This window comes from Aplidium turbinatum, chromosome 3 (genome assembly GCF_918807975.1).
Source record: "Aplidium turbinatum chromosome 3, kaAplTurb1.1, whole genome shotgun sequence".
Lineage (NCBI taxonomy): Eukaryota > Metazoa > Chordata > Ascidiacea > Aplousobranchia > Polyclinidae > Aplidium > Aplidium turbinatum.
In genome coordinates, this window is record NC_137474.1 from 38,058,923 (window position 1) to 38,086,641 (window position 27,719).

The 27,719-nt window shown below is 38.7% G+C and overlaps 1 protein-coding gene across 1 annotated transcript; it reads left to right on the forward strand.

Annotated features, from left to right (window-relative positions):
- Positions 1-27,719, forward strand: LOC145766777 (uncharacterized). The gene is made up of 13 exons (XM_082578484.1): positions 1-777; positions 10,816-11,013; positions 12,462-12,595; positions 14,671-14,795; positions 15,551-15,640; positions 16,479-16,576; positions 20,829-20,984; positions 21,929-22,027; positions 22,625-22,717; positions 23,373-23,441; positions 23,965-24,045; positions 24,466-24,694; positions 25,475-27,719. Exons 1-13 carry the CDS (start codon positions 1-3, stop codon positions 25,885-25,887), a joined length of 2,562 nt encoding a protein of 853 aa, XP_082434610.1. The 3' UTR covers positions 25,888-27,719.

The window sequence follows — 27,719 nt, forward strand, 5'->3', positions numbered from 1 at the left end:
ATGACAGACATACCACATATAGACCCTGATTTTGAACCTCAATCGAGGCCAAGAGCTGGGACATGGCCGATGAAACGGCCCATCATCGGGGGCCACAAAGACAGTTGTGACAATGATGTGTCAATGAAGTTAGAGCCAACAATCGAAGAAGCAACATCACAGGAACAACTTATGGCTGAGTCTATGATGAGTCCAACTGACAACGTTTTCAGTACTATTAAGCAAGAAAGCCCAGAAAACTTTTTACTGCCCAGTGCTTTTCCTGCCAGTGAATATGGTAATGGATATGGTGGCTCTCCATCTGGGAATTGCATGACAGATTATTCCAACTTGTTAATGTCACCGCAACAACCACAAAGTGTTGGTATGTGTGACACTTCCAGCAATAACTTGTCATTTGCAAACCTAGAGCCTATGGCACAGTCAAAACCTAACTCTGCTGTTAACTTTGGTGCTATTAATCAATCTTTACAAGGTAGCATGGACATAAAACCAAATATTGTGGAAAAATCAACTAGTTCTGAACTTCAACCACCACTGAACTCTACCACTGCAAACGATGATGCAACAGTTGTCACTAGTCTTGCTGTCACAAAGCCAAAGACATCTTCAAGAAAAAATGCCTGGGGTAACATGTCCTATGCTGACCTAATAACTCAAGGAATTGAAAGCTCACCAGAGAAACGTCTGACCTTGGCTCAGATTTATGACTGGATGGTGAAAAATGTTCCCTATTTTAAAGACAAGGGAGACAGTAACTCATCTGCCGGCTGGAAGGTGAGTTTGTAACATTTTTCAATGATACGGGTATGGGTATCATTCTTTTTTTACTTTTATTTTGAGTTTTTTCTGGTGTTTTGCTGACCTCTATGTTTTTGTGCTTTGATGTGTTTAAGGAGCCTTAATTTTGTGAGACGGATGCATGTTGTTTGATGGTGATTGAAAGGTAAAGGCAAGAGGTTTTTGCAATAGAGTCAAGTGATACATTTTTGTGTCAATTCTGTTATATGTAAAGTATTGCCAGAGGTTAACATTTGTATATTTTGGTCTGTAAAAGTTTATGCAATCTACTTGCTTAAAAATGTGTAATGATGCTGAATATTTTGAGTTTGACTTTATTTTATTTGGGGTGGAGATTCTGTGTTTTTTGTTTCTCATAAAGTTAAGTCATAGATGAATAAAATAAATTCAGAGCACTGTAAGAAATTATAAAATCAATCTTAAAACACATTGCCAGGATACAAAAATGATATCAAGTCTTCAAAATACTCTCTCTGTGATAAATATCTTACCAACCTGTTTAAAGTTTATTTCATATCTGTTTACAGGGCTCTGATGTAATGTCACTGTACTCAAATGTGACGAAAGTGCTTTTCAAATTTAGCTCTATATGCAAATCCCAAAGATTTTAAAAATCGGCCACAGTTAGATAGTTTCTGACTGTACTGTTGCATAAACACAGCTTATTTCGCGGATTACCGTCGATATAACGTCTGTTTTGGCCTATAAAACGCTTGAAACATTACTTATCACTCTAGTTTTAAAATACCGTAATGAAAGTGTTCATGACTAACTGCGTCACGTAACTGACCTCTAAAATCAGCGTTGGTTTTGATACGTGATTGAGCCAGAATATCACGTAACTAGCCCGGTTGTTAATAGCTGCAGTGTCTTCTTGCAATAGCGTTCACACCGGAATGGCGCGTTGGCGTGAGATAATCATTTCCGGAATGCGACTTTCTGCAGCAAACCATCTCGTTATTTCTGGACCGGAAATGCATCGTTTTGCTTTTGTCACACTCTCAGTTGAGGAAACGATAATGATGTTTCTAAAAGTTTAATTTTCAAACTTTTGTTAAAAGTAAACGTGAGTGAGCTTATTGCTTTTTGGTGCATAGAGATTTTCTGCTTGACAATTCAACCTAACCTTTTGGGACGCGAATTTCTTTTACCAACGGTCGAGCGAAACGAGTTCCGCTCGAATTATTAATAAATAACGTGAAAGAATTTTCTTTACTCTACAAGACGGCCATATTTGGGTATTTCCAGCCTATGAGTAGCAGAATTTGATTTGTGTCAAACTAGTATGATTTGATTTAATTTTTATAAGATAGCTTTTCATTTTGGGCGCCGTTGTGTCTGATTAAATGCACAGATTTGTAAAATTGCATTATCCCACTAAGGCAAATTGCAGTCCATCCATTTTACATTAAGTTTTTTTTTTTCTTTTCACTTTACTGCACAGCATTTCTTACCAGTAACTACAGGTTTGTTATCTTGAGCAGTAATCGGAGAATCGGATACTTCTACAGTACAATGTACATGTGAAATGCACTGCTTTGATAGTTCATGGCTTTTAATATCGTTTTTCTCTCGAGGTACATGTGCGGATTTCGCTAGCGTAGTTGCAATTTATATTGCAGTATTGTTAAAGTATGTATCAAGATTAACTGCAATGGATGAGGCGGGTGGCTGACTGGCTATGTTTAAGCTTTGTCTTTTCTCAGACAATAAATTGGTCGTTTTTTATATTGATTTAATGTCTACAGACGTTGAATCAATGTAAAAATGCCTGGTTTGCTGTTTGGGTTACTAGCTGTTACTGACTTTGCTAACAAACTCCAGTTTAACTTTTGTCAGCAAATTTTGATCAATTGTTCTTTGCGGTTTTGTTGATACCAGATATTGCACATGGCAGCTTGCTGAAAGATAACCTTATCCAGTTTCTTGGAAAATGACGTCACAGGCCGTATGAGTTCATTACTGTGTGATGGGGTGTGTGGAAGTCAGTGCCATTAAACAAGGCTTTTAAACTCAGTTGAACCACCCATTGCTGTATCAATTGGATTTTCTCTTTAATGAGCTTAGCACCATGGACAAACGAAGTTTAATTGCATCATTCCTTCTTGCAAAAAGCTCCTCCCAGATATGTAAATACTGAATAATTCAACATCTGTTATTTTGAGTTATTTCATACATACAATTTTAATTTTTTTACCTTGCTCCACTTCTTGTCGTACCAAAGATATCCTGTTATCATGACTCTGGGTTTTACTATTTGCTTGAGTTTAGAGAAGCTTCTTTCATTTGAACGTTTTTTGGTTGAATTCGATGAGAGCTAAGAGTTTGGAATTTCTTTGCATGTGTGCATTTTTTTTATCAGCTCATTCATGTCTCGTCAAATTTCTTATTTTGATTGACAGAGATAAACGCCTTAGAAGCAAATAACAAGAATCCTTTTACACAAAATTTTATTGATATTACATCCTTCCTTAATTTCTATTATGATTCCAGCAACTTTCCGGACAAATGGCTGTAATAAGGGATCGCAATGTGTTACTTGCGTGCTTGCAATGTTCCGTCATTTGAGTTGATAAAAGTTCTCTATGCATTTGCAATAATTTAATTCACTTTTGTTTCGGTCTTATCGCTTTGAAGCTAGAATACTGCCTGTGACTCGCGTTTGTTAGTTAACATACATTGCGTTGAATTTTTAGAACGTATGTTGTAAGTTTAGTTTTTTTTTTTCTTTTTGGGAGTGATGCACTCATAGTGAATGTTTTTGTTTTAGACAATACAAAAATTAAATGTATATCAACTAGGCATATGGGTTTAGTTTTAAAGAAGTTGGCAACTAGGCACGCTATAAACACCACTAAACCTTTGCTTTCATGCTATATATATATATAGCACGGCATATGTTTACTGTGAACGTCTGGCGACGCAACTGAGTTGCAGCACACGACTTCGCAATGTCTTTCATTGCGTTTTTGCAAAAGGCTGACCCAGGTGGTTAGGTCCATTTCCAGATACATGTTCGTGTAGCCTTGATTTAAATTTTTTACTGATGTTGTCCGCCAGAAAACAAGACCTTGCGATTGATTGGAAAAGTGGCTTTTGTTCCCAGAACATATGCCGTTGTTCCAGTCAAGGCGGTTGGAGGTTAAGGGACATCAAGCGCATCAGCTTAGCAGCATTGAAGTATGGCGTAACCTCAGTGATCAATGACCTGTGACGCGTGACAATTATGACGTGTCGAGTGCACAATGACGTATCGTGTGTGCGAATCTCTCTCTGAAGTCACCATGCCTTTTTTACATTTTGACGTAAGGATATTGTTTGAAAAGTGTAGGAAAGGCGTTGTTGTATGGCAGGCAATGCTACAACGCTTTCCAGTGTGGCTTGTATCGCTTTTGCACCCAGCACCACTGAACAACCACCATCAGTTTTTTATTAGGTTAACCACTTTGCATTGTTTTCTACACACCGGCCAACGGGAGAAAAGTCATAGCCATGTTGGCTACGTGATTCACCAGAAAATGCTTCATTATCTTTTTTTGTGCTTGGCCAGACTTTTATTGTCACCCTGGCAGCAAATCAATCGTTATTTACATTGATTCAACGTTTGCAAACGTTCAATCAACGTAAAAAACGATTGATCGGCTGTTTGGGCAACTTCATTTATTATCCTGCGGTTGGTATAAGATTGATTGTCATTTCCTCTTGGGTAGATGGATCGAATTTTATTTAGGGATTTTACTGCGTGCAATACGTCAAAGTCTTAAGTAGTTTGTGCTCTTTCGTTAATACATGTTAAACTTGCACCAATGCAACTTCAACTCTTGCGACTTTGTTGTATACAATATTGCCGTCTGGTCATATGTACAATTGTCAATTGTATAATACATCTTCCCAGACAGCAAATCACTCTTTTTTGTTTGTTTGTCGTAGTATCCAGGCTTACGTCCAGTGATTGAAGATTTAGATTAAGTTGACGGGAGGCAAGGAAGCCAATCTTCATGTCCACCTTCAGACATATCTTTAAGTGTCTTGCCGTAGACACAGCTGCATGCTCTTGAGCGGTGTCGAACCGGCGCCCTTTCGAACGTCGTTCCAGGGCTGTCACCACTCGGCAATGCAGCCGACGTTTTATACGTTGAATCAATGTAAAAAACGACTGATTTTCTGTCTGGGATTAGTACAAGTGTTGCGAGAACAATACAATGCTTCTGCTCTTTATATGATTGTAGATTGTTACCACCAAATTATCGACATCTTAGTAAAACTTGTGGCTTTTTTGTTCATTCTTACATATTAGTGAACTCTGCAGTTTTTATTATTTTTTTTATTTTCCTTTATTAGCGAAATTTATCAGGCGGAACTAAGATGTCATTGATATGTACTTGATAAATTTAAAAGGATTATTTGAAGTTTAAGCGTCTAAATTTCCTCGCAGTCGTAAAAGCGCTTTCAAATATTTTGAACCGCTTTTGTGTTTTTTTTTCCTGATAAAAGTCCTTCTTCAAAAGCTGGTTTTTCCTCGAATTCACACGCTTTCGCCAGGTATTTCATTCATTCTATCTACAACGTTGGATCGAAAAACATGAAAAACAACATCTTCACCATGTTGATGCAAAATTGTGGAAAAGTACTTCCGTCAAAGAAAGATTTTGGCTATGTTCAGTTTAGAATCGAATATCTATCGACTGCATTAAAACCGCACTGTGGTTACAATCAGTTATTTACCCAATATTTTCTTTGTTTTTGTCTCGAAATGTTATCGAGTGTTGAATTAATTCAAAAATGTGGTTTGTTGGGAAAGTTGCTGAGTAATTCTACTCATCTGGTGTTCTGGCGACACGGATCATCGGTTTTCGTTTTCAACGTTTTTATCCCGCTTGCAGTTCGTAGTGCTGCGACTCATTCCATGTTGAGGTCCTAATGGCCACTGTGAGTTGGGAGAAAAGTTTTTTGTTTTGAAGAATTAGAATTTAACTCGAACCTATCAGTGCTGTCAAAATTACGCAGCCTCTTGTTTTGATAAAGTATTTTACAATGTTCTGAGTATGGATATAATTTTGCGGTCATTATCACTAACATAATGGCTGTTGATACAGTGGAAACTAGCTCGATAACCATCTTGCAACGTCCAAATAAAGGCCTTGTTTTGAAAGCGGAGCTCTCGTTACCCGCTGGGTTGTGTACTTGCTTCGAATGTCATTTGACGACAAAAGCGGAAAGCCCAGTTTCGTTTTATCTTCAAATGAGCCAGCCTATCTGGCCTGTTTGATTGTTTTCGTGCACTCACCTTGGCCATTGTGACGTCAGCGCGTGACTCATTCACGTGGCATGATGTTGTTGACAATTTGCTTTTTTCATTTGAGAACATTTTGGTTATGACACCATGACCTAGTTGATCCATTTAGCGTCGAATGCACGTTAAGTTTATGGAAATTACAGCAAGTCAAATTACAACTAAGGTGCTGTTTACACAACATCGTATTGTAATGTACAGTCTGGACATATTACAGTCTGTACCCATATTATTTTTTGAAGAGATTTTGTAGATCGCTGTTTTGAATAGAAGGATCATTGGGCAATACCCTCGTCGTCGAAATGTCGCCAGCCCTCGCATGAGTCACCAACGTTCAAGAGGTGTCCTCGTATAACCCAATACTTGATCGCTTTTTGCTTGTGTGTAGCTTTAAGCGAATTTGAAACGAGGTTATCTTAATCACTGTTGAGTTGGTTAAGTTGAGCCCGCTGTCACATGTCAAGTGCTGCTTTACACCCTCCAAAGGTCTTTACTAAACTATGTGATGTAAAGCAACGTGTTTTCTCTGTGTGTGATAATTATCCAGTTATCCAGTAATTGTGGTTGAAAATGCTCCAAGCATTGTGTTGTTGCCTGTCCTATTTACTACAAGAAAAACGGTCGATTTAAAGCTGATAACCGCTCCGCAGAAACTTGACCAAATACAGTTTTTGCCAGTTCAATTACTTTTTAGCCTGAGGCGTGTGACTAGTTCGTTACGTTCAAATAATCACACCAATTACCATTCACATTCTACACCACTCAATTCAAGATTAAACGATATGGTCTCTGCAATGTGAATTTATGACCTCTCATTGATACCAAAATCATATGTTAAAGCAAATACGTTATAAACAGCTATAATTTTTGTCACGTTGCGTACTCGAGCCTAGGTATAATTGAAAGCTTAATGTTTTAAAATCATTCAGCAAGGTCTTGAAATTTCCTTTCAAACACACCGCAAAAAGCGATAGGTTTTACGATGAGCTACAGTGTTATTGACATGACATTCCACTTTTTGTCTTTGTGAATGGTTTCTTTTGGTGACCACAGCAAGAAGAATATTTATTTTAATTATCTTTTTCGCACATTTATTGTGTGATTCATACAGTGGTTAACTGGTTATGTTTTTTACGATCTTTTTTTAGCAACATCTGAATATACGCTTTTAAGTATTGTGTGGATATTCCAGCCCAGACGACAAAATCGCTGTTGTCCAGCCCAGACGGCAAAATCTGCAGACGTTGAATCAATGTAAAAATGACGGATTTTGCTGTCTGGGAGTGGATGATAATATCGCTATGTTGAGCCGACTTGTCCTTGAACTACTTGACTTGTGCAAAGGTAATTGACAAATCGTCTTGTCGAACTTGCAAAATTATTTTGTTCGATTGTTCATTTACACGAGATTGTATCGTTTTGTTTGTTTTATGGAGAAAGCGTGTCATTTGCGAGTATGAAAATGATTTTTCTCAGAAACTTCACCATCTCATACTTCTCTTGAAGTATTTACGTTGACGTTTTGTTTTGGAATGTAAGCTTCATAACACGCACACGTGGGTGTACACTGTACAGGCCAATCAACAATACTTCTTTATGTCATAAGGCTCTTATGATTTATCCACCAATACTTTTATTTCCAATCTAACTTCACCAACTTTTGCACGCTCTTTCGGTATCAACCTGGTTTACAGGGTTTTGCTTCAAGGCATTGCCTTTTCATTTGCATTTAGCTTCGCTAAAGTGCTTAGTGCAATAAGCTACGCCTTGACTCGACTTTGGCATTTTATTTCTGCATTAGGTAAAGATAGGATTTAATCAGTTCTTTACAAAACATGGAGCTTAGTTGCAAATTTTTAACTGTTTGCGCGTTTCACATAGTTGCTGCTTCATTTTCGTTGAAACATTTTTTTAGCTTAAACAACCTCGCTAAATGGGACGTAATCTAACGTCTCGAGTGATATAGTTCTCAACATATTCACGCAATAAATCGATTTTTAGTCTAACACACTTTGTACGGGGAAACACGATATTGGCAATGTGACATTTTGATAGGGTTAGGTTATCGCAGCGTGCCTGAAATTCTACAAGTCTTTTGGCCTAAGTTTTATTGCCATCTACTTAAATATGAAGGCATCTCCCCTCGCGATGAATTATTCACGACAAACATGCTCTGCACAAGCGAAGATATACTTCTACGGCAAATGACGGTCCAGAAACGTTGAATCTACATTATCTTGATTCATTTGGGCGCAACTGAGTTTGCCTTGCTTAACCTTGGCGGTTTCATTGATTACGAATTTTGTTGCCCCACAATTCACGTTTTTACATTGTTTTAATGTCGCTAGAGGATTGAAAACTGAGATTGTGTTTTGATCATGTGATCGTAATCTTTCAGGGTTTGATTTTCTTGATCGCCAGACAAGGTTTAGTAGGTTTACTTGGTTTTGTATCTTTCCTGTTTATCTTAAGCTGTTTAACTTTGATGCTCACGTTTTCTCCATTGTTGCCTTGAGTCAAGAGCAGCGAATTTTTCTCTCACTGTCCTTTAGAATCTTTGGATCCACCAGTTACCGCTGTCATTACAACAAATCATTCCCTAATATTTTCTATTACACACTACACAGCTTACCCCCTACATGTGTAATGGTAATTTTGCTTTTCTGAAACCCAAGTTGAATACGTGATGTAACTGAAAACTTTGCAATTATCTTAACCATTAATCACCTTGCAGCCTGTAATCTTTTTTTCAAGGACATTGCTTTGGATATGCATGCGTATATTCAAAGTTTGCTTTAATATATAGCCAAAAAAGTATAAAAGATATAAACCAGTTGATATGACATAGTTAAAACAATTTTAGTTCGACCGCAATTATACAAAGTTTTCATTTGGATTCAAACAATATCATACAGTAAAAAATTACACTTGGGAAAAACTTTTGATATTCAAACTGTATGATTCGCGTGTTCCAACTAAGATGACGTTAATCGCTTTGGTGCTTCATGATTTGGTGGTGGCAGTTGACAATGCGAAGACGGGAAGTGTCAGTTTTTGCTTTGCATTTTTGCTTGACAACTGCGGTAGCTTTTTTAAGTACGTCTTATCAAGTTACTTAATCTTTTGTTACGATTTCAATCAATGTCTTTCACTGGTAAATTTCCACGTTTGAAAAGTTAATTTTTAATCGCTGCGTTATGCACAAAGCTCTAAATTTCACTTTTCTTTTGCACTGCTGATGTAATTCACCTTTTTTCAGTTTGAGAGGTTGTTTCTAACTATATGATGTATACATTGTATAGTATAACTATAACTCTACGAAACATCGAGAAACCAGAACTGGAGTGAATTTACTTTGTGAACCCGGCTTAGACGTGAGATATTGTCAAAATAATTTCCTAACAATTGCGAAAAAATCATTTTCATTGTGCATGCTTTCATCATGTCATCTTAGCCTGTCTTTATCCAGAAAATTCATTCTTGTGACATTGATTCAACGTTTTCAAAATCTGCCTCAATGCAAAACCGACAAATTTTGCTTCATGGGTCTGAGTTGGGCTGTGTGCAAAATGGATGGTTTTCTGACAAAATGTGCCTACGTTTCTGATTTTCGCGCTGCCGCTGGTATTTGATACAAGATTAGACATGTTGGGTATGGGTTGTATTCAATGTTATTTCATCAACATGAACAATTGAACATTGCAACACCAAGTACAGCTTCGGATTTTCATTGTTGGTTTTGTCAGAAAGGTCGCATGATGCACTCAAGCCACGCCTTTTAAGTTGTCCAATGGTGAGATTGAGCGACTAACAACAGCTTTTCTGTGCATGTTAATAGAAACGACTCCCCAGTGAAAAAAATCTCATTGCTTTGTCATTGCAATGTTTTTCAACGTAAAACCGATTAAGGTTTTTGGTAGAAAAGTCGCAAAATCGGTTTCACAGTTGCCAATGATCTGTAAAGCCTATTTTTCTGACCTTAAACATTTGGTTATTGCTACCACTGCGCGAAGAATGTGCACGCTTTCTTGTGAATTGTTTGAAAACAAAATAGTTGGAGTTCTTACTAGACACTGATTTTAAACTTACAAGACATACGTCATACATTCTCAAGGATTTGTTTTATTTTTTTCTGTTGACTTAATATTAACTTTTTACTGAAACAATAAGCAAATGTAATGTTGCAAAGACGTCTACATTGGGTCGCTGTTTCTGCCATTAGCTGATAAGTAACGTTGAATTGACTTGTATTGGACGAAAGTACTCTAAAAGTGGTAGAAATTTATACTTTCGATTTGTGATAAAAGATTTGTCTTTGTAAAAGTAAAGTAGACTCAAGTAGTGCTTGATAATGTCAGTGTCAATGAAAACTTGAAGTTTATTCCGTCGTTTTAGTTTCCTGTTTTATAGCAAGGTTTTAATTGTTTTTGCTGTGCCATATCCAGTTGTCCACAGATTTGATTATTGAGCATTGATACTCAGTTTGAACTTTGGCACTAATGTATGCGTCTACATAGCCTACGTTGGAATACTGGAAATCAAATTCTTTGTGGCTTACAATACAAAATCTGTATTTTTACACTACATTTGAGACATTATGGATAATAGGCAATAGGCATGCTAAATATGCTAACGGAACGTTTCTGTGTAGGCCTAAGTGTTAAAATTTACTGACCTAAATGCAATCTGCTGCAACTTATTCATCAACAATTTTATTGCAGAATTCGATCCGACACAATCTATCGCTCCATAGCAAGTTCAAGCGGATCCAGAACGAAGGCACTGGCAAGTCATCCTGGTGGGTAATCAACCATGACGCTAAGCCTAGCAAGCCGTCACGAAGGCGAACGACTAGTTTGGACACCAACAACCAAAAGCTGAACAAGTCGCGAATCAGAGCGCTCACAAAGAGGGTAAGAGTTGCACAAAAACCTCCACGCGTTGACTTGACAGCTGACAGTGTGTTCGTATTAGAATTTTTAGTGTTTCACTCAATAATTATGATCCGGTTTCATAGTTGAAGGTTGTTTGTCGTGAAGGCCTGTGCTCAAATAACTAAAGTCGCTTTTTAATATCATTTCAACGTTTTCGATGTTGCTGGACGTTTAAATAAATTAAATTCGCTACTTTTGTTGGCTAGGTCTAATATCCCTTTGAAATGAGGGATTGGAAAAAAGGGTTAGTTTTTTGGATTGGCATAAATTAGAAGTACCGGTATGTGCAGTTTGTCGAGTTACTTGGTTGGTTTAGCCCTGTTTTGCCTTTAAGAGTGTATTTTTAACGCTGTTACTATTTTGAGTAGAACAATTCGTGGTGCTCTCATGGGCTGAACGTGCTGTGTCCTATTAATTTTGGACTGATTTGCCACGTTCGAAAAAATAAGTTTGAACGTCAAATGAAATCATTTATCGAATGAAAGTGTGCTGCAGCTGAAATGGAAACTTTAGTTTGTGAAACGAGAAATTAATTACTTGGCAATGTTTTTAATTGCAAGAAGGTACATGATATATGGTGCAACCTTAACAATTTATTAGTTAATTAACCTTTTGTTGTCCGTTAAGGTTCTATTTTATTCCATACAATTACAATCGATATTATAAGCCAATTTGACTTCTCAATTAGTTGTGATGGTTTTTGAATGCTAATAGCAATTGTCTGTAAAGTATATGTATTAATTGGTTTTAATGGCATTATTCAAATATTCAACCTATAAAAATCATGAAAATATAACAGATGAAAACGTTTTTGGCTCAGAGCTGTGCTTTTGTCAGGATGTAGGTTAAAGGTTATCTGTCTGACAAGAGCAGGGCTATGGCGTCGACGGGATTTTGGCGTGTCCGGAGTCGGAGTCGACCAGTTATTAACCGAAGAGTCGGGGTCGTATATTTTTCGCCCGATTTCACACCCGTAGACAAGAGTTCAGTGCTGTGCTAAAAATGCTTGACTTCGAAGATATTCTGTTCATGCGTTAATCTTTTTTGTAGATTTTTTTTATGTTTGACAAGAAAATCTAAACTTTTATGTCTCTTAAAGATATAATTGGAGTCATTCAAAAGTTGCTCAGTGGGCAAGAACGCTAAAAATGACCTAATTCTATTCCTCATTGCTTTTATATATGGGGTTGTTCATAAAATTAGGCTATACCCTTTACTTTAGCACACTTTTCTGTTGGTGCTGATTTTCAGTTTATTCAACAATCGTGCTTACTGCATTGTGGTACCACCCAGACAATAAATCAACCGCTTTTTACAGTCAACGTCTGCAGACGTTGAATCAATGTATGAAAACGGGTGATGTGTTGTTTGAGGATCTGAATTGCCTGGAGAACTCGACCTTTAATGTTATCCCAATTGGCGTTTCGTTTCAGAACGAACTCCAGAAGAAAATGAAAGGAGCTGTCAAAAGAGAATCTCCTACTTGGGCAAGAAGCCCCACTGGTGCAGACGGGTCAACCGACTACGAACATCCTTTGAATAAATCTCTCGTTTCTTCTGACTTCAGGTATTTTGTACTGATAAGTTTGTGCTCAGCTGTCATTTCTTATAAGTCTCAGTCAATTGCTCTCAATAATTAAAAGTTGTTTTTTTATCAACAGTTTTCAATTTTTATCATTGTTGCCCCTTTCTCCAAGATATATATTCATTGATTGTCACCCCCAACTCTCTCTCTCCCTCTCTTTAAGATAAAGCTCGACAGATGCCACATTTGCAATGGAATTTAAACCAACTTGGCAAGAAAAATATAATCAACCTTCATGATATGCAGCTAGTTTGTGTTTATAAATAATGAAGCCAAGTTATATGTTGCGTTAACTTCTGAAGTGTATCTCTAAACACGGAATGGCCCGTTTCGGCGAGTCCGATTCGGCTAGTCCGATTCGGCGAGTTCCCTATTCGGCGAGAGCCTATTTCGGCGAGTGCCCTATTTGGCGAGCTTTTGAAATTTTTTAAATAAAATTATCGGGCACCGTAGCCTAATTATAATTGCCGTTTTTACATCGTTTTAACGTCGCTAAATCTTGAAATCGTGCAGAAAGGAATAAAAATAAAATGTTTGAATTATTGAATTAAAATTCGTCATGTCAGTTCAGTTGTTTTTATTTCTGACCATCATATCAAAAACAATGCACGTCGACATAGCAAAGGTAGAAGTGACAAAACGCGAACGTTGAAACGTGCTTGAGTTCGTCATGTCAGTAGAGTTGTTTTTATTTCTGATCATGATATCAAAAACTATACACGTCAACATAGCAAAGGTGTAGAAAAAGGTAGAAGCGACACAACATGAAGGGAAAATAAAGAAAGAAAATGTAACAAACAAAATAAATAAATCATGTAATGATTTATTAGTTTGGATCAACAAATGTGTGGCCTACAGCTTGGATTGAAAGGAAATTATCGGGTACGGTAACCTAGTTATCCCGACCAGCAAAAATTTGTTCCAAGAACCCAGTTAGCCTAACAGTTCATTTTTACATTGTAGTAACAGAATGAAAAGGCTAACCAAATGTGTGGCCTATCGTTTTAACGTCGCTAAACGTTAAAATCGTGTAGAAAAGGGAACTTTTGCTGACTAGGATACGTTGAAACTGAGAAACATTCACAGAAGCCCTTCGATTTGTTCCAAGAACTCAGTTAGCCTAACAGTTCATTTTTACATTGTAGTAACATTGGGCTAATTGGGTTCTTGAAACAAATCGAAGGGCTTCTGTGAATGTTTTTCAGTTTCAACGTATCTTAGTCAGCAAAAGCTCCCTTTTCTACACGATTTCAACGTTTAGCGACGTTAAAACGATAGGCCACACATTTGGTTAGCCTTTTCATTCTGTTACTACAATGTAAAAATGAACTGTTAGGCTAACTGGGTTCTTGGAACAAATTTTTGCTGGTCAGGATAACTAAGTTACGGTACCCGATAATTTCCTTTCAATCCAAGCTGTAGGCCACACATTTGTTGATCCAAACTAATCATTTTAACTATTCAAAAGTACTAACTTATAGACATAAACATGATTTATTTATTTTGTTTGTAACATTTTCTTTTTTTTTTATTTTCGCTTCATATCTTAAATTTTTCTGAAGGTGTTGCGACCGTGCCAAATTTCTTTCAACTCAATAACTTACTTCGGTCACAAGCACGTTATAACGTTCACGTTTTGTCGCTTTTACCTTTGCTATGTTGACGTGTATTGTTTTGATATGATGGTCAGAAATAGAAACAACTGAACTGACATGACGAATTTTAATTTAATAGTTCAAACATTTTATTTTTATTCCTTTCTGCACGATTTCAAGGTTTAGCGACGTTAAAACGATGTAAAAACGGCAATTATAATTAGGCTACGGTGCCCGATAATTTTATTTAAAAAATTTCAAAAACTCGCCGAAAAAGGCTCTCGCCGAATCAAACTAGCCGAATCGGACTAGCCGAATCGGACTCGCCGAATAGTAGCAGACCCCTCTAAACATTGGTTTTTGCCATAGATTGAGCACTGGGCCGAGCGTAACCTTCACTGCATTGCTTTTTTATTCTAATATCAATTTTTGCAACATTTCAATCTTGCCCTTTTCGTTCAGACCTCGAACCAGCTCTAATGCAAGCAGCCTTGGTGGCCGGATGTCTCCTTCACGAAACTTACTCCCTGCTGATTTGGAAGATGACGGTCCTCCTCCTCTCTCGCCTCTATCATATCCTGCCGGAGGTTAGTTGTCAAATCTTATCATAATTAATCAAAGAGTTAAGTCAAAGAACTACTTAAATCACAAAAAACGTTTTTTTAAAGAAATATTCCAAATATGTACCAAACTGCGTTTGGAAAGATATTGCACGCGTGGTGTGACAAACTCGAGCCCTTACGAAATTTCAGTATGAACTCAAAGTTGTGAACAATAGTCTTTCGTTCCCGAGACTCAAGTCTTCGATTCTCGACTGATCGATCACTCTTTGAAACAGTTCAATCAACGTAACAATAACGTAACGTAATAATAAACGTTTTATTGTTTGTTACAATTTGAGTTGGGGAATGTTGGCTGAAGGAGAACACATGCAGATTTGCTGTCTTCACCCTTGGCACCGCAATGACCCAAACAGCAAATTGACCGTTTTATACGTCTCCAGATGTTGAATCAATGTAAAAAACGATTAATTTGCTGTCTGGGGAGCAGTATCTTCTCAGTAGTTAGGGACAATAGCTTTTTAAACCAGACATCTTTGCCTGGTGACTTGAACCCAGGTCATGACCTGAGGCTGTTGACACCCTTCACCAACAAATGAGTCGTGCATACGTTGAATCAACCTATACATTTGCTGGCTGGGCGAGGTGCATTCCCAGGCAGCAAATCAACTATTTTGTACATTGATTCAACGTCTGCGAATCAATTTAAAATAACGGCTGGTTTTCTATTTGGATTGCTTCAAGTTTTCTGCTTGAAAATGTTGTTTTTATTTATTTTGAAGGTGCTTTTGATCTGTTTGGAAGAAACGAGGCTTTCAGTCTCAGCGAGCTTGACTCGATGACTGGCACCAGCGACCTGCTTGAAAGCATCAGTAAGTCACTGAGTCACATGATTTCACACGATTACTGCCTGTTTTGCAACCTCTTTCATTTTCTTGCGGAATTGGCGAAGCAGTCACAAAACTTGTGCGAAATATTCCATGACTTGTTAAGTTAGACTTTTTTGCTTACACTCACGATTCACGATAGTCATAATTTGCTTCTCATCTTGGCATCAAGCACATTTCTTGTTACGTCAGCCTGTCAATCAAAACTTTTTTGCATTAGTCCATTTTCACATTGTTTTTGTTTCCATTGTTATGTCCTTTTTGTGTTAGAAATTTTTCATATTATCGCACATCTGCATACTTTGTATTTTGTCCGCTTGAATGTTAAAAAAAGGATTAAATTGTTGTCTGGGATCCCATCGACATGTCTACCCACCAGCACACTAGCAAACCACTCTTTCCTTGCCACTCAAGCGTGACGAAAAGCAGCTGTAGTGTTCGATATGTAACTCAATATCCGCTCTTTTTCACTTTGCTATGGCTACAATCAGACGTTTTTCCTTTGAAACATGCCCTGCTCTGAACTTTGTCTACACTTTGGACGTTTTAAGAGTTTTACACCTCAAGTCAAGTTTGCCTGCACGGCCCACATTGTTGCTTTGTAGTTAAACGTTTTTAGTTGACATATTTGCATAAAACAGCATTCGTCCATTTTAGGACAATTTACGCTTTGGTCCATGCGAGCAGAGCCGTTTGAATAATTAAATAAAAGACCCGACAAAGTGTTCAAGTGTTTCTGAAATGTTTGAATACCATTTCATTGCCACCTTAAATTGCATCAACACCCTGCAGCTATAAAGATAGCTTTTGTTTAATTTCCCAGATATCGACGTGCTCAATTCTCCTTCCCCGATGACGCAATGTGCCAGCAACGACCGCACGAACATCTATCTCACTTCTGCCGGTACAGGCCCGAGCCAGGTAATTCCACACGGATTTGAAGAATGCTGCGTTGCATCGTTAGAGAGAGAGTAGCGTGATAGCTGACCACAATGTGAACTTTAGTCATGTTCAATGGAAGAAGATGTTTTATTTTTCATTTTTGCCCATCTTTGTTTTTTAACAATTAAACTTTGCAACCTTTTGATTAGCTTTCTTATTTAACAGTGTTGCATGGCTTTTTCTGTGTTCCATTGAATTCACCCCAGCTATTAAGGTTGTCGCTTTTACGTCGCCTGACGTTGAAGCGATGTGAACATGACGACCTTTGCCAGTTAAGATCAGCTGACAAACGACGAGGTTACTTCGACGTAAAAAATACTTTTTTGTACTGGAATTTTCTGAAAATCTTTTGTTGGTAGAATGTGCGTGATTCTTTGCAGTTCTTCTTCTTCGTTTAAACCTCCGTCACTCGAGGGATTGAAGGGCTCTGCTTTTTATCACCCATGGGCAGTGGCGGCAACTTGGTCTAGATGTTTGGGCAATGGGCAGGTGTCGAGCAGCCACTGAATTAATTCGTCGTCCAGCTCACGCATATCATGCCCACCATTTGGCGTATGTTATATGGCGAAATTGCAGATAGTGTGGTCTGCAGTTTGTTTCCACTTGCCACATTCACAGATCGCGGATGGAGCCATCCCGGATTTGTGCATGTTGGAGCGGAATAATCCGACGCCAGTGCGCATGCGGTTCAGCCGCACCAAGTCTTTGTTTGGCAACAGCATCCTGGTTGGATTGGGCCGGTGTCGGAGATGAAAGTTTGTAGTCGAGGAGATCTTCTTCACTCCGAGCTATATTAGTGATCCACTCAGGTAGCCGCACTGATGGATTGGTTTTGAGCAGTTCTCTTCAAGAGTTGTGCACTGTGCAGCCTGTAGAAATAGGTGTCTCAATTTGAGTCGTCGGGGTTGCTCGCTTACAGACTTGTAAAGACTTATGAAACAAGTGGTTGAGGCTCATAGCGAGACGGGATAGCTTCTTCTCGACGAAGCTTAGCTGGTTGGATACCTGCAAGGACAGAGAGATTGTCCGATGGTGTAGGTCGCAGACATCCAGTCACGATGCACAAGGCGTCATTTATGCCAGTGTTAATTGTATGGCACTGGACACTGATTCCAGACAAGTGTACAGTATTCTGTTGGAGCGTAAACTAGCGCAATGGTGGCAATGCACAGGGTGTCAACTCCGGCTCTCCAGCCTGAGCCGATCAGACGCTTTAGCAAAGCTGTGCGTGTTGATTTATTTGCGTAGTGATTCCAAATGTTGACGGTAAGTGAGCGACCTGTCCACTTAGGTATTTAAGGATATGTAGCGGTCAGTGAAGTGGTGCCTCACTCCACCGGCCCGTGTTCAAAAGTTGATGCTGTCGCGGGAAGCCTTACCTAACTCTTTATAGCTCAATCTTGCGTACACAAAAAGCTTAGCGGTGCTTCAAGTGACTTTGCAGTGTACCTGCCGGTTTTTCTTTTCCCGTATTGTCGCATCCGTTAGTTGGCCACTATCTGTGATGTTTTCCTCAACGGAGATCAGATCCTCCACACCATGTCCATGGGATATCCTGTAGAACATTCCTTTTTTCCTACCATCCATCTACTCTTTTTTCAACATTTTTTCTACATCCATCTTTACTACTCTACCATCAAGTAGCTGCTCGAAGAATTCTCAGACGTTTGACCCCGATGAAATGTAGTCTAAAAATAACTTTTCATAACAGTTCATTCCCTGATGTTATGGCTTGCTATCTGCATTTCTCCTCACTCTTGAGACTGGTTTGTGCTTAAATGTGCTTGCCAACACTTGCACATCTGTCGTTGGCTTAGCCCCGCCGGCCGACATATTCGATTTTCTTATTGATTCAACACCTGAAGACGTTAAATCAATGTAAAAAGTAGTGATTTGCTAACTGTGAGCTCAAACTAAAGGAAGCAGTTTATTCCAAGATTTCTTTTTCTTAAAATGTTACGTTGGTTGTTTTGACTTGTTACTTTCTTGCCAAGGTGTTCGCTTTGCTCCGGTTCTAAGAACCGATTGTGTTGTTACAACGTAAAGTTAGCGCGCTGACAGAGAGCGCTTAACGACTGTGTATTCCCATGCATGTTTTTGCCATGTTACAATCAATATGAGTATACGGGATGATTGTGCATTTCATATCCCTGTAAGTTTTTAACCTTTTGAAAGATTTTAGGTTTTAAAAAACAAAGTGGCTGTATTTGCCATGATTGCGATTAAAAAGCATTGTTCCGATACAGATGTTGCCAATGTTAAAGTTAAGGTTAGGGTGAGAGTAAGGTTTTTTTTCTCTGCCCAGGACTTCAGAATTTTCCAAATAACAGTTTTTATCTTCAATGGCTTCAAACTTTTCCAAAATTAGAGCGCAATTTTTTATATGGCAGCACTAGTGTCAAGAATATATTCACTCATTTAAAAATGCTTTTGTTTTTACGAAAAAGCCCCAAAAACAAACTATAGAGTAATCTCTTTATCATATGTTCCAGCTCCTGCTTGAGCGCAAGGTCTATTAATTATATTTGCTTTGACGACAGTCGCTATTCTTTATCATTAAAAAGAAGGCTTCGAGGCAGCTTTAATACCCGCAATCTTGCGCCATAAACGCGCCTCACCTACCCATTACATATCACAACGCTTTCAACGGCTACAGTTTATTGACTTAATTGCCATTTTGAAGCTTGCAGTGCCAGGGCTAACCTGATGTTTTCTTTTGTGGCATAGATTCCTGGAGTCGTTAACGTGACTATAAATGCAAACAGAGGTGTGGTGTCTAGCCCCAGCCTTGCTACGCATTTACAGCAATGTGCTGCCAGTTCAACGGCTTCTATTATAGTAAATTCACTTTATAAACCCAAGTTTTGCGTTTGTTGATGTATTGATTTTCATTGGCAGTCCACACTACAGAACATTCTCATTAATACTGACTCATTAGTTAATATTCTATCTGGTTTTTGTTGTCAATATTTAGCTTTCTCTTCAAAAATCGAATTAGCGTATTTACTGATGGCCATTTCATAAGAGTTCCTGAAACCTTTTGTGTGTGTTGCCGTTTTAGATATTTTGATTGGATTTGTCTCCCAGCCAGCGAAAGCTGGCATTTTCACATGTCTGATAACGTTGAAGCGACGGGAAAACGGCACTTTTTGCTTGCAAAGCTGAGCTAGAATGTGGCCATGGCGACCTACATAACAGACCTTGTCAGCAGTCTAAAGATCTTGTCAGCAGTCAGTACTCTGAAGAGTCATTTAAATGAGATATCAAGTGCATTTAGCTTAAAGTTTGTATTCGAAATCACATCCAGTCATTATTATAAGCCCACACCTTGGCAAGGCCTGTATGCATGGTATGGGTTGCAATTTTTCTGGCTTTTACAATCAAGGGAAAGTTCAAAGTAATGGAATTACGCAATTTCTTGCATGAGCTTGTTCCTGAAGCTGTGACATCTGTTCAGGTAACAATTGCGCAATCACAACTAACCAGCAATTGGTATCTTGATGTGTCCACCCACACCTGTTGGAAAAAATATTCATTGTTAATTTCCTACAAAATTCTCGTCCAGTTTTTGTATGCCCAGGTGCAATAACACAAACTATTTTAAGCAAGTGGCCAAGAAAAATTTCTGTTTAAAAAAAACAGTAAAAATGTGAGTTGTGAAAATCATAGATTAAGGAACTAAGTTTGGTTTAACAAAGAGTATCCAAGAAAATGAGTTCGGGCAATAATTCGCAACGATTTTAACAGCTTTTATGTAGCCATAATGTCAACTATTCATTTTCTTGTCCCCCGAGGCGTTTCTTAGCAACACAAACCCTGCGACCGCGACACACATTATCTCATGGCTCTGCATTGCAATTAGTTGAGATAAATTGATATTATTTTAAGGTTTGATCACATGTTTTGCGTTAGATAAAAAATGCTGCGGCCCACTAATATGCGGTGACAAAGCACTCTACGCACGGTGACAATTTCATACAAGAGGAATTAGTTATTTTTTTACTGTATGAATTTGAACTTGTGCTGCTTGCATTTGCTTAGCCGTTCGCTTTGCCAATGGCTGTGCTAACAGTCGCGCTCGTCTGACTGCTGCTCCCAGACAGCAAATCAACCATTTTTTACATTGATTCAACGTCTGCAGAGGTTAAATAAATGCAAAAATCACTGATTTTGCCAGGGTTCAACAGCACTTGTTGCAATCGCTTCTGTAAAACAAAACTCTTTCTTTCAGGTGCAGGCGCTGAACAACATAAGCAGTCAACCTACCAACAAGGTGTTGTCCAATGTCGATGTCAGTGCTACTGCGCCTAGAGCCAGATCGAACACCATGCCCCGACTGCAACCTCAACCGAAGTACAACATGTCTGACAACCTGCGCCGTCAACAGGTACCCATCGGTTCTTTGTCATTATTTGTCCCCAGCCACCAACTTAGTCCTATACATTGGCTCGACGTCTGAAGGCATTGGTTTTGACAAAAAAGATTGATTTACTGGCTGAGTAATCGAACCAGTGCACCAAAGTTGTCTTTTTCATATTTACAGTCTAAAGGCGTTCAAACGATGTATACAGCGACCTTGATGGCTGGAACTCATGCGCTGAAAAATAACGTTTACCTTCTTGAACATGAGGGTTAAAAATTTTGGATGTTTTTACGGTTTTGTGGTACCTAATCAGACCACTTTTCTGATATAATAAAAAAAGGTCGTCGAACGAGTCGGCATGCGACAACTCAGCAAGTTCATTTCAGCTATAGCCAAGTCAGCAAATGAGATTAACGTTCTCACGTCAGACTTGCTTGGTCATCGTTTGTCAAAGTCATTTTGCTGACTTCTGACATTTCAAGTGTCGGGCGTCGGCGTGCTCAGTTGTTACGAGCTCAGTTTCGTGTTTCTCGGCAGTCGAGTGTAGCAAGAATTGACAGCGATAGTCACGTGCTTCGCCCATGAGGCTGGGCTCATCAGTATCGTACCACTAATTCATGCCACCTAGTTCTCAACCGCTGCTTTTGTCAGTCAATTGAATCCTTACCTTTGTGGAAAGAAAACAACTAAACTAGCTGTCGCCAAGGATCTACACTGTTTATAAGGAGCGAAAACAGGTTTTCTGTATTGGTTTTTGGCATAACAGCTTTGATTCAATTGTTTTTATTGTCATTGTGACGTGGCAATCACCTTCCTGCCACATACTTGTCCACATCCATCCTTGTAGGTATTCAGGTGGGAATCAACGCTGCAGTTTAATCTATTTGTTGTTGCCAACTGACAAAACTTCATATGCAGGAAAACCTTACAATTTTGTTAGACATTTTCAATTTTAATTCTATTTCTAGAGCGGGGAAACCCTTGCTGCTTCCCAAGACTCCCTCCTGTTCTCCGCCTTCACTAACCCCGACTCCCAACAGGTCTCCACGTCCCCACAGAATGCATACGTACGTATTTCCAAACAGCAAACCAACCGCTTTTTACATGGATTTAACGTCTGCAGACGTTGAATCCATGTAAACAGCGGTAGTTTGTTATTCTAGGTTATTATTTGTTATGCTCCATCAAATCACACCCTTTTTTTATTTTAATGTAAGGACTGATTCACTGCAAGCGCTGAATCAACGTAACATGGATTTTCCAGCTAGGCTGCTGGTTAAACGAGCACTCATTTTGTGTTGTTTGTTGCACAGTCTCTGATCGTCGTTCAAAAGTCATTGGTTCAACTCCCACTGAAATGACGTGGCTTTATTTTAGCAATACACATGACAATCAATGCGTTTGGCCAGATGAAACATTAACCAATCAGCGTAATCGTGCATGTGATACTCAGTTAAATTTGTACTTTCCTAGTACTTTTTGTTTATTGTACCTTTTTTGCTCTCCAACAGCGTAAACTGATCTTCTTGCAATGAATGTAGTTTTATTTTAAAGCAAGCGATTCAAAAATTTTTCGTCAGAAGAGCCTAGACATGTGAAATGTGATCATTTTTTTCTTCATATTTTACAACCCCCTATCATGTCATGTTCGATGTCGCTTGCAGGTACAATATTCCTACAACAACGTGCAACAACAACGACAGCAGCAGCAGCAGCAGCAACAGCAACAACAACAACAGCAACAAATCCAGCAACAGGTGAATATTATCGTCATCGCGTTTTCAACTTAAGTCACCCTGAATAAATTCCTCTGTCGTATTTGAATCTGATTCCGATATTTTAATAATAATAATAATAATAACAATATTTATATAGCGCCACATCCACAGTCAAACTATGCTCCTGGGCGCTGTACATGACAATGGTGATAATTAATACGGTACTTTCAGTCATAATGTTCATTGAAATAGAACGTTTTCAAGCGAGCTTTGAATTCATTTAAATTTTCAGCTTCTTTTACACAAATAGGCAAACAATTCCAGCAACTGGCAGCAACAACTGGGAAGGTGCAATTTCCATATTGTGTCTTTTAACAGCGATTGCTCTGCCAGGCTTCAGTAAATCGATGCATATTTGTGCAATGTTTTTACTTTCAAACTATGCAGCTTTTCTTTGTATGCGGTTGTATTTGTAATGTAACTTTTGTTTGGTCTTGTGAAATACTCGTGTGGTCTATTTGATACATTGGATTATTTGTTTTTGGGAAAGATTTGTTCAAGGAATCCCAAAAGAAAATATAACCTTGCGCTGAATCTCGTAAGATTGTAAAATTAAGTTTGGGTGATAATGAGCAGAAAAACGTTTAAACAATTTAAAGTAGTTTTTTCAAATTTTGAATTTCTTTTGTCGTAGCTGATTGGACAGAGAACCGATGACGTCAGCTCAATAAACCAATCCCAATTGAACATGAATCGACAACAGGTAAAAGAGATTATCAACTTCAGGCTCCTTTCTCTCGTCAAGGATTGGAGGCAATGATGCTCCGAATTGTTCTGCTGTAAACCTTTTCCATTGCAGCTTTGTTATCAAATCCTGTCCAGTCTTTAATGCCATTGGTCCGAATCCTTCATCAACCAATCATAAAAACAACAATGTTTTGATATAACTGAAAATGATGTTCAGGATTTGAAATTATCTTGATGAACTTAATGGTCGGCTGGGTGGTGAGATCGCTCGCTCGACGTTCATAAGAACATCGGTTTGATGCCAACCAGGAGTGTGCGTCTGTGTCTTTAACAAAACATTTAATGACATTCTAGGAAGATAGAGACAAAAATGGGTTTCGTGTCCACTAAATCTACGCAAATCTTCAGAAACCGGGACACGACAAAAATCGCAACAAGTCGAGTCGTAGTTTAAAAATACCATTTTTGAAATTAATTCTTATTGAATTTTTTTCAACGTTAAATGTCAAGTATTTTTGACCGACTTCATTCTTTCACAGGCAAACTGTCTGTCCATGCCAAGGCAACAAGCTTCCAACCTGGGAGCCTTGTCCATGCAAAATTACAGTCAAGCACAAACGGCAAGTATTGATCGTTCAAATGTAATAAAGTAATCTTCGATCCACCGAGCAATCGATATATCGGTCCGGGGTATGACATGTGATGCGAAATTTTATTTAATGTTTGCTTTCTTTCCATTGCAAGAAGAATTTTACCTGGTATATTCAGCTCCAGCACCCCGAAATAAATTTATTCAAACTTTGTGTTTCTCAGACAGCAAAATCGGTCATATTTACATTAATTCAACGTCTGCAGACGTTGAATCAGTGTAAAAATAACTGATTTTGCTGTCCGGGATGCTTGTGTGGAAAACTCAAGGGAGCGAGAGACAACCATTTTTTCGTAATTTGACGAAAAAAATGTCAGTCCTGGTTTGTTCCAAAAAACAAATATTTGAAATGGACAACGCACTAAACGTATTTCCTTCAACTGTTCAACAGGCTCAACAACAACAGCAGCAACAACAGCAGCAACTTCAACAAAGCAACACGAGCAACCTGATGCAGATGAGACAAAAGTACCCCTCTGATCTCAACATTGATAACCAGGATATATTTGATCCCGGACTTGTGGATCTGGATCAGTTGATGCTGCAGGAGATGGGTCCCTCCGCCACGGATACCTTTGCTTCCATGGATTTCAACTCGTACTTTCCGAAAGACACTCAAAGTAAGAAGTTTGTTTTTCTCTCGACTAGATGAAAGTAAATGTCACCCGTGACTTTAAGGCAAAAGTTACCTCCTGAAAGTTTTGTTCCGTCATCATGTTTTGGAGTCAAGTCTAAAGTAAATTAACTTTTTAAAGTAGTCCCCCCAGCATATAACGCATACTTCTCCGTTGAATGATAAGCTGGCTTGAAGCTGTATGGCTGCTTCAGGAGAAATGATAAGAAAAGTAAAAAGCCAGAATAACTTACAACTAGGCTACAGTTGCAGTGCAGTTAGCAAAAAATGTAGCTGCCTGTTGTGGATGTTCAATTGAATACAAGTGGCGAAGCGATTTATGTGTAAACGACAAACAATTTTTTTTTTTTAACAAGTGAATAAAAAATAACTGTAACCTGTTAAGTACAATAAATAAAGTGACTTGCGTTCTTCTGGTGACTATTGGCTACTAGGTTACCTCCAGATGTTAAGGATAATATCTAGCTTTTATCACCGACGTTTCGGTTTTATTACCGACCTATAGTCACCAGAAGAACGCAAGTCACTTTATTAATCAAATGCCTGGTGAACAGTTTCACTCTGTTTTTACTCTCAAGTAGATGTAGCTCCACACACAGTGATATTTGTATGACTTGACTCTTTAATATGTTTGTTTGCTGGTACACCTCTTCATTTTCTTTGAAACAAAACGTTTTGTTTAAAAACTAAAGACTCACTGTTTTATGATTTATTATCGCACCAGAAATGAGATCATGAAAATTGAATTCCTCTGTTTTTTTCGCAGACTTAGAATTGGTCGAGATGGACAACACTATGGACACCACCAACGGCCCTGGGATGGCCGTCGCCAACCCAACAACGAAGCTCAGTGACTCAAGCGAGTCTGGTTACAGTTCCTATCCAGGAAATCAAGTGTCCGTTGAAACGTTCAACATGCAACAACAACAGCAGCAACAACAACAGCAACAGCAGCAGCAGCAACAAAGATACAGCCAATCTGCTAACATGTACAACATCAACATGGGTGAGAATCGGGCCACGCAAGGCACCCTTGCTATGGACTCGTCTGCAAACGGTGCAATGCTCGTCGGTGGCCCAAATGACCCAATATTGGGCGCAACAGGCCTTTCTGCCCCTTTCACGCACGCCATGCGTCCACAATCATCTGTGGGGGCTCTTGGTGACTACAGAATGTAGAGCAAACTGTTAAATCGGTTTGGTATCTGTCTGTTCAGTCCGAGGTCCCAGATCAACAGAGGTTGAGGGACAGTACAATCGTACTGTAACGAAAAGAAAGTCGTATATTTTCGTGCGAAAGAACGAAAAAAAACGATCGAAGATGTTATTTTTTCTTGTTATTTCTTATTCATTTTCTTGTAGCAAATGGTGAGCGTTCCATTGCCTTACCCGAGGTGCTTTTTCTTGGCTTGTTTCAAACCTGTCTTCACGTGGCTGGCCTATGTATCAGTTTGTGGTGAACTTTAAGTCTGAGGTGACCAGTCGCTTACGTAGGTGGGCCGAGTTGAAAATGTCGATCAGCTCAAAGCAGTAGAGAAAACGAAATGGGATTTTGAAGTTTCTGACGTTTGTGAGAATTTTTGTCAAGACGAACTGCAAGCTAAGTTTAAAGGTTTGAAAATAATTGCATGGTTTTTGAAACATTTCAGGTTTCTTTTTCTTGAAATGAAAATTAATTTTGGCAACTAACCTGCGTGTTGCTGGAGCTGCTGATCTTTTGGTTGAGAAAACCTCGATTTGAAATTTAAGAAGTGGCAACATTGAAATGTTTCTATTTCATTGTGATCCATAACTCAACCCCCAAGCCAAATTTAGCTTAATTTTCGACCTTCGAGGTTGTGACACATAGAATCAACAAAAACTGGTCACTTCAATGCTTGGAAGCCAAACTACGTTTACTCTGACTACATTAAACAAAAAGGCCCTAGGGCTGAGCACTGTTCACCCTTGCTTTGCCTTCCACGTGCCAAACAAAGCGTCTATTTCCACTCTGTGTTGGAAACAGTTCTCGTATCCATTGTAATCGCATCCCAGCCATCAAAAGTTGTCTTTTCACATCTAATTACGTTCATCATCATCATTTAAATAATATTTTGGAGCATAGATTTTCCAGCCGGATGCCCTTCCTGACGCTAACCACAGTTATTGGCAGTGGGCCTAGCCTTTACTTAAAAAGTATTTCCTGCAAGGCAGCAAGATTTCTAACAAGTTTTAGCCAATCAGTCAAGGTTGTTGCCCATGAGGTGGGACGTGGACCCACTTGTTAGTTTGGTGTGTGATCAAGACCAGTGTTCCCCGAGACCCATGGTGTAACAATCCATGGCGACTGCCCAGGGTTCAAAGGTGCTACTTGTACCCCACACATACCTCACCCCCACCTTCAACCGATGTAAAATTGACAACCTTTGGTGACTGGGATTTTTGAAACGTCATTCACGGAAAGTTCCTACACCGACAGTTTTGTGCTTTTGATTGAGATAGGAAGTGTTGTCTAACCTGTTGAAGGTGTAGTTTCTTGAACACATCATTTTGACTTCTATTTTAGCTGGCGGAGTGCTTGTTTTTTTTCATCAGTTTCATGTACGATGACATTGAAATAATGATCGAGATATTTTTGTCAGCTTGTTAACTCTTCCCAGACAGCGAATCAAACGTTTTTTTTACATTGATTCAACGTTTGGGTTGCTTGTTTCGCCGGTCGCATCTTCATTCAGCAGTCTCTCTTGGTCGTTTTAAAACATCGTATTTTTTTTTGGACTGTAGCAAAATATTAATTTTTCATCACAAGTAATGAAATTGTTGTTTTTGTTATCATTTTGCAGTTGTGAAACGTTGAAACGATGTGGAAATCGCATTTTTGTTAGCCCTGATATTCTTATCTCCCTTCTTGTTACTGATGATTCGTTTCCAATTAGGGTTTTATTACGATTCAAATAAGTGGATCAATTTCTCGAAGCACTTCATGTGGAATCAATGTAACATGCTTCAAACCATCTTCTGGAACATTGCAG

Bases quoted from the DNA above. Each gene is read 5' to 3' on its own strand.
- LOC145766777 (XM_082578484.1), top strand. From the start codon at position 1: ATGACAGACATACCACATATAGACCCTGATTTTGAACCTCAATCGAGG. The intron at 23,442-23,964 runs GTAAAAGAGATT...ATTCTTTCACAG, and splicing joins TGAACATGAATCGACAACAG to GCAAACTGTCTGTCCATGCC. The intron at 24,695-25,474 runs GTAAGAAGTTTG...TTTTTTTCGCAG, and splicing joins CTTTCCGAAAGACACTCAAA to ACTTAGAATTGGTCGAGATG.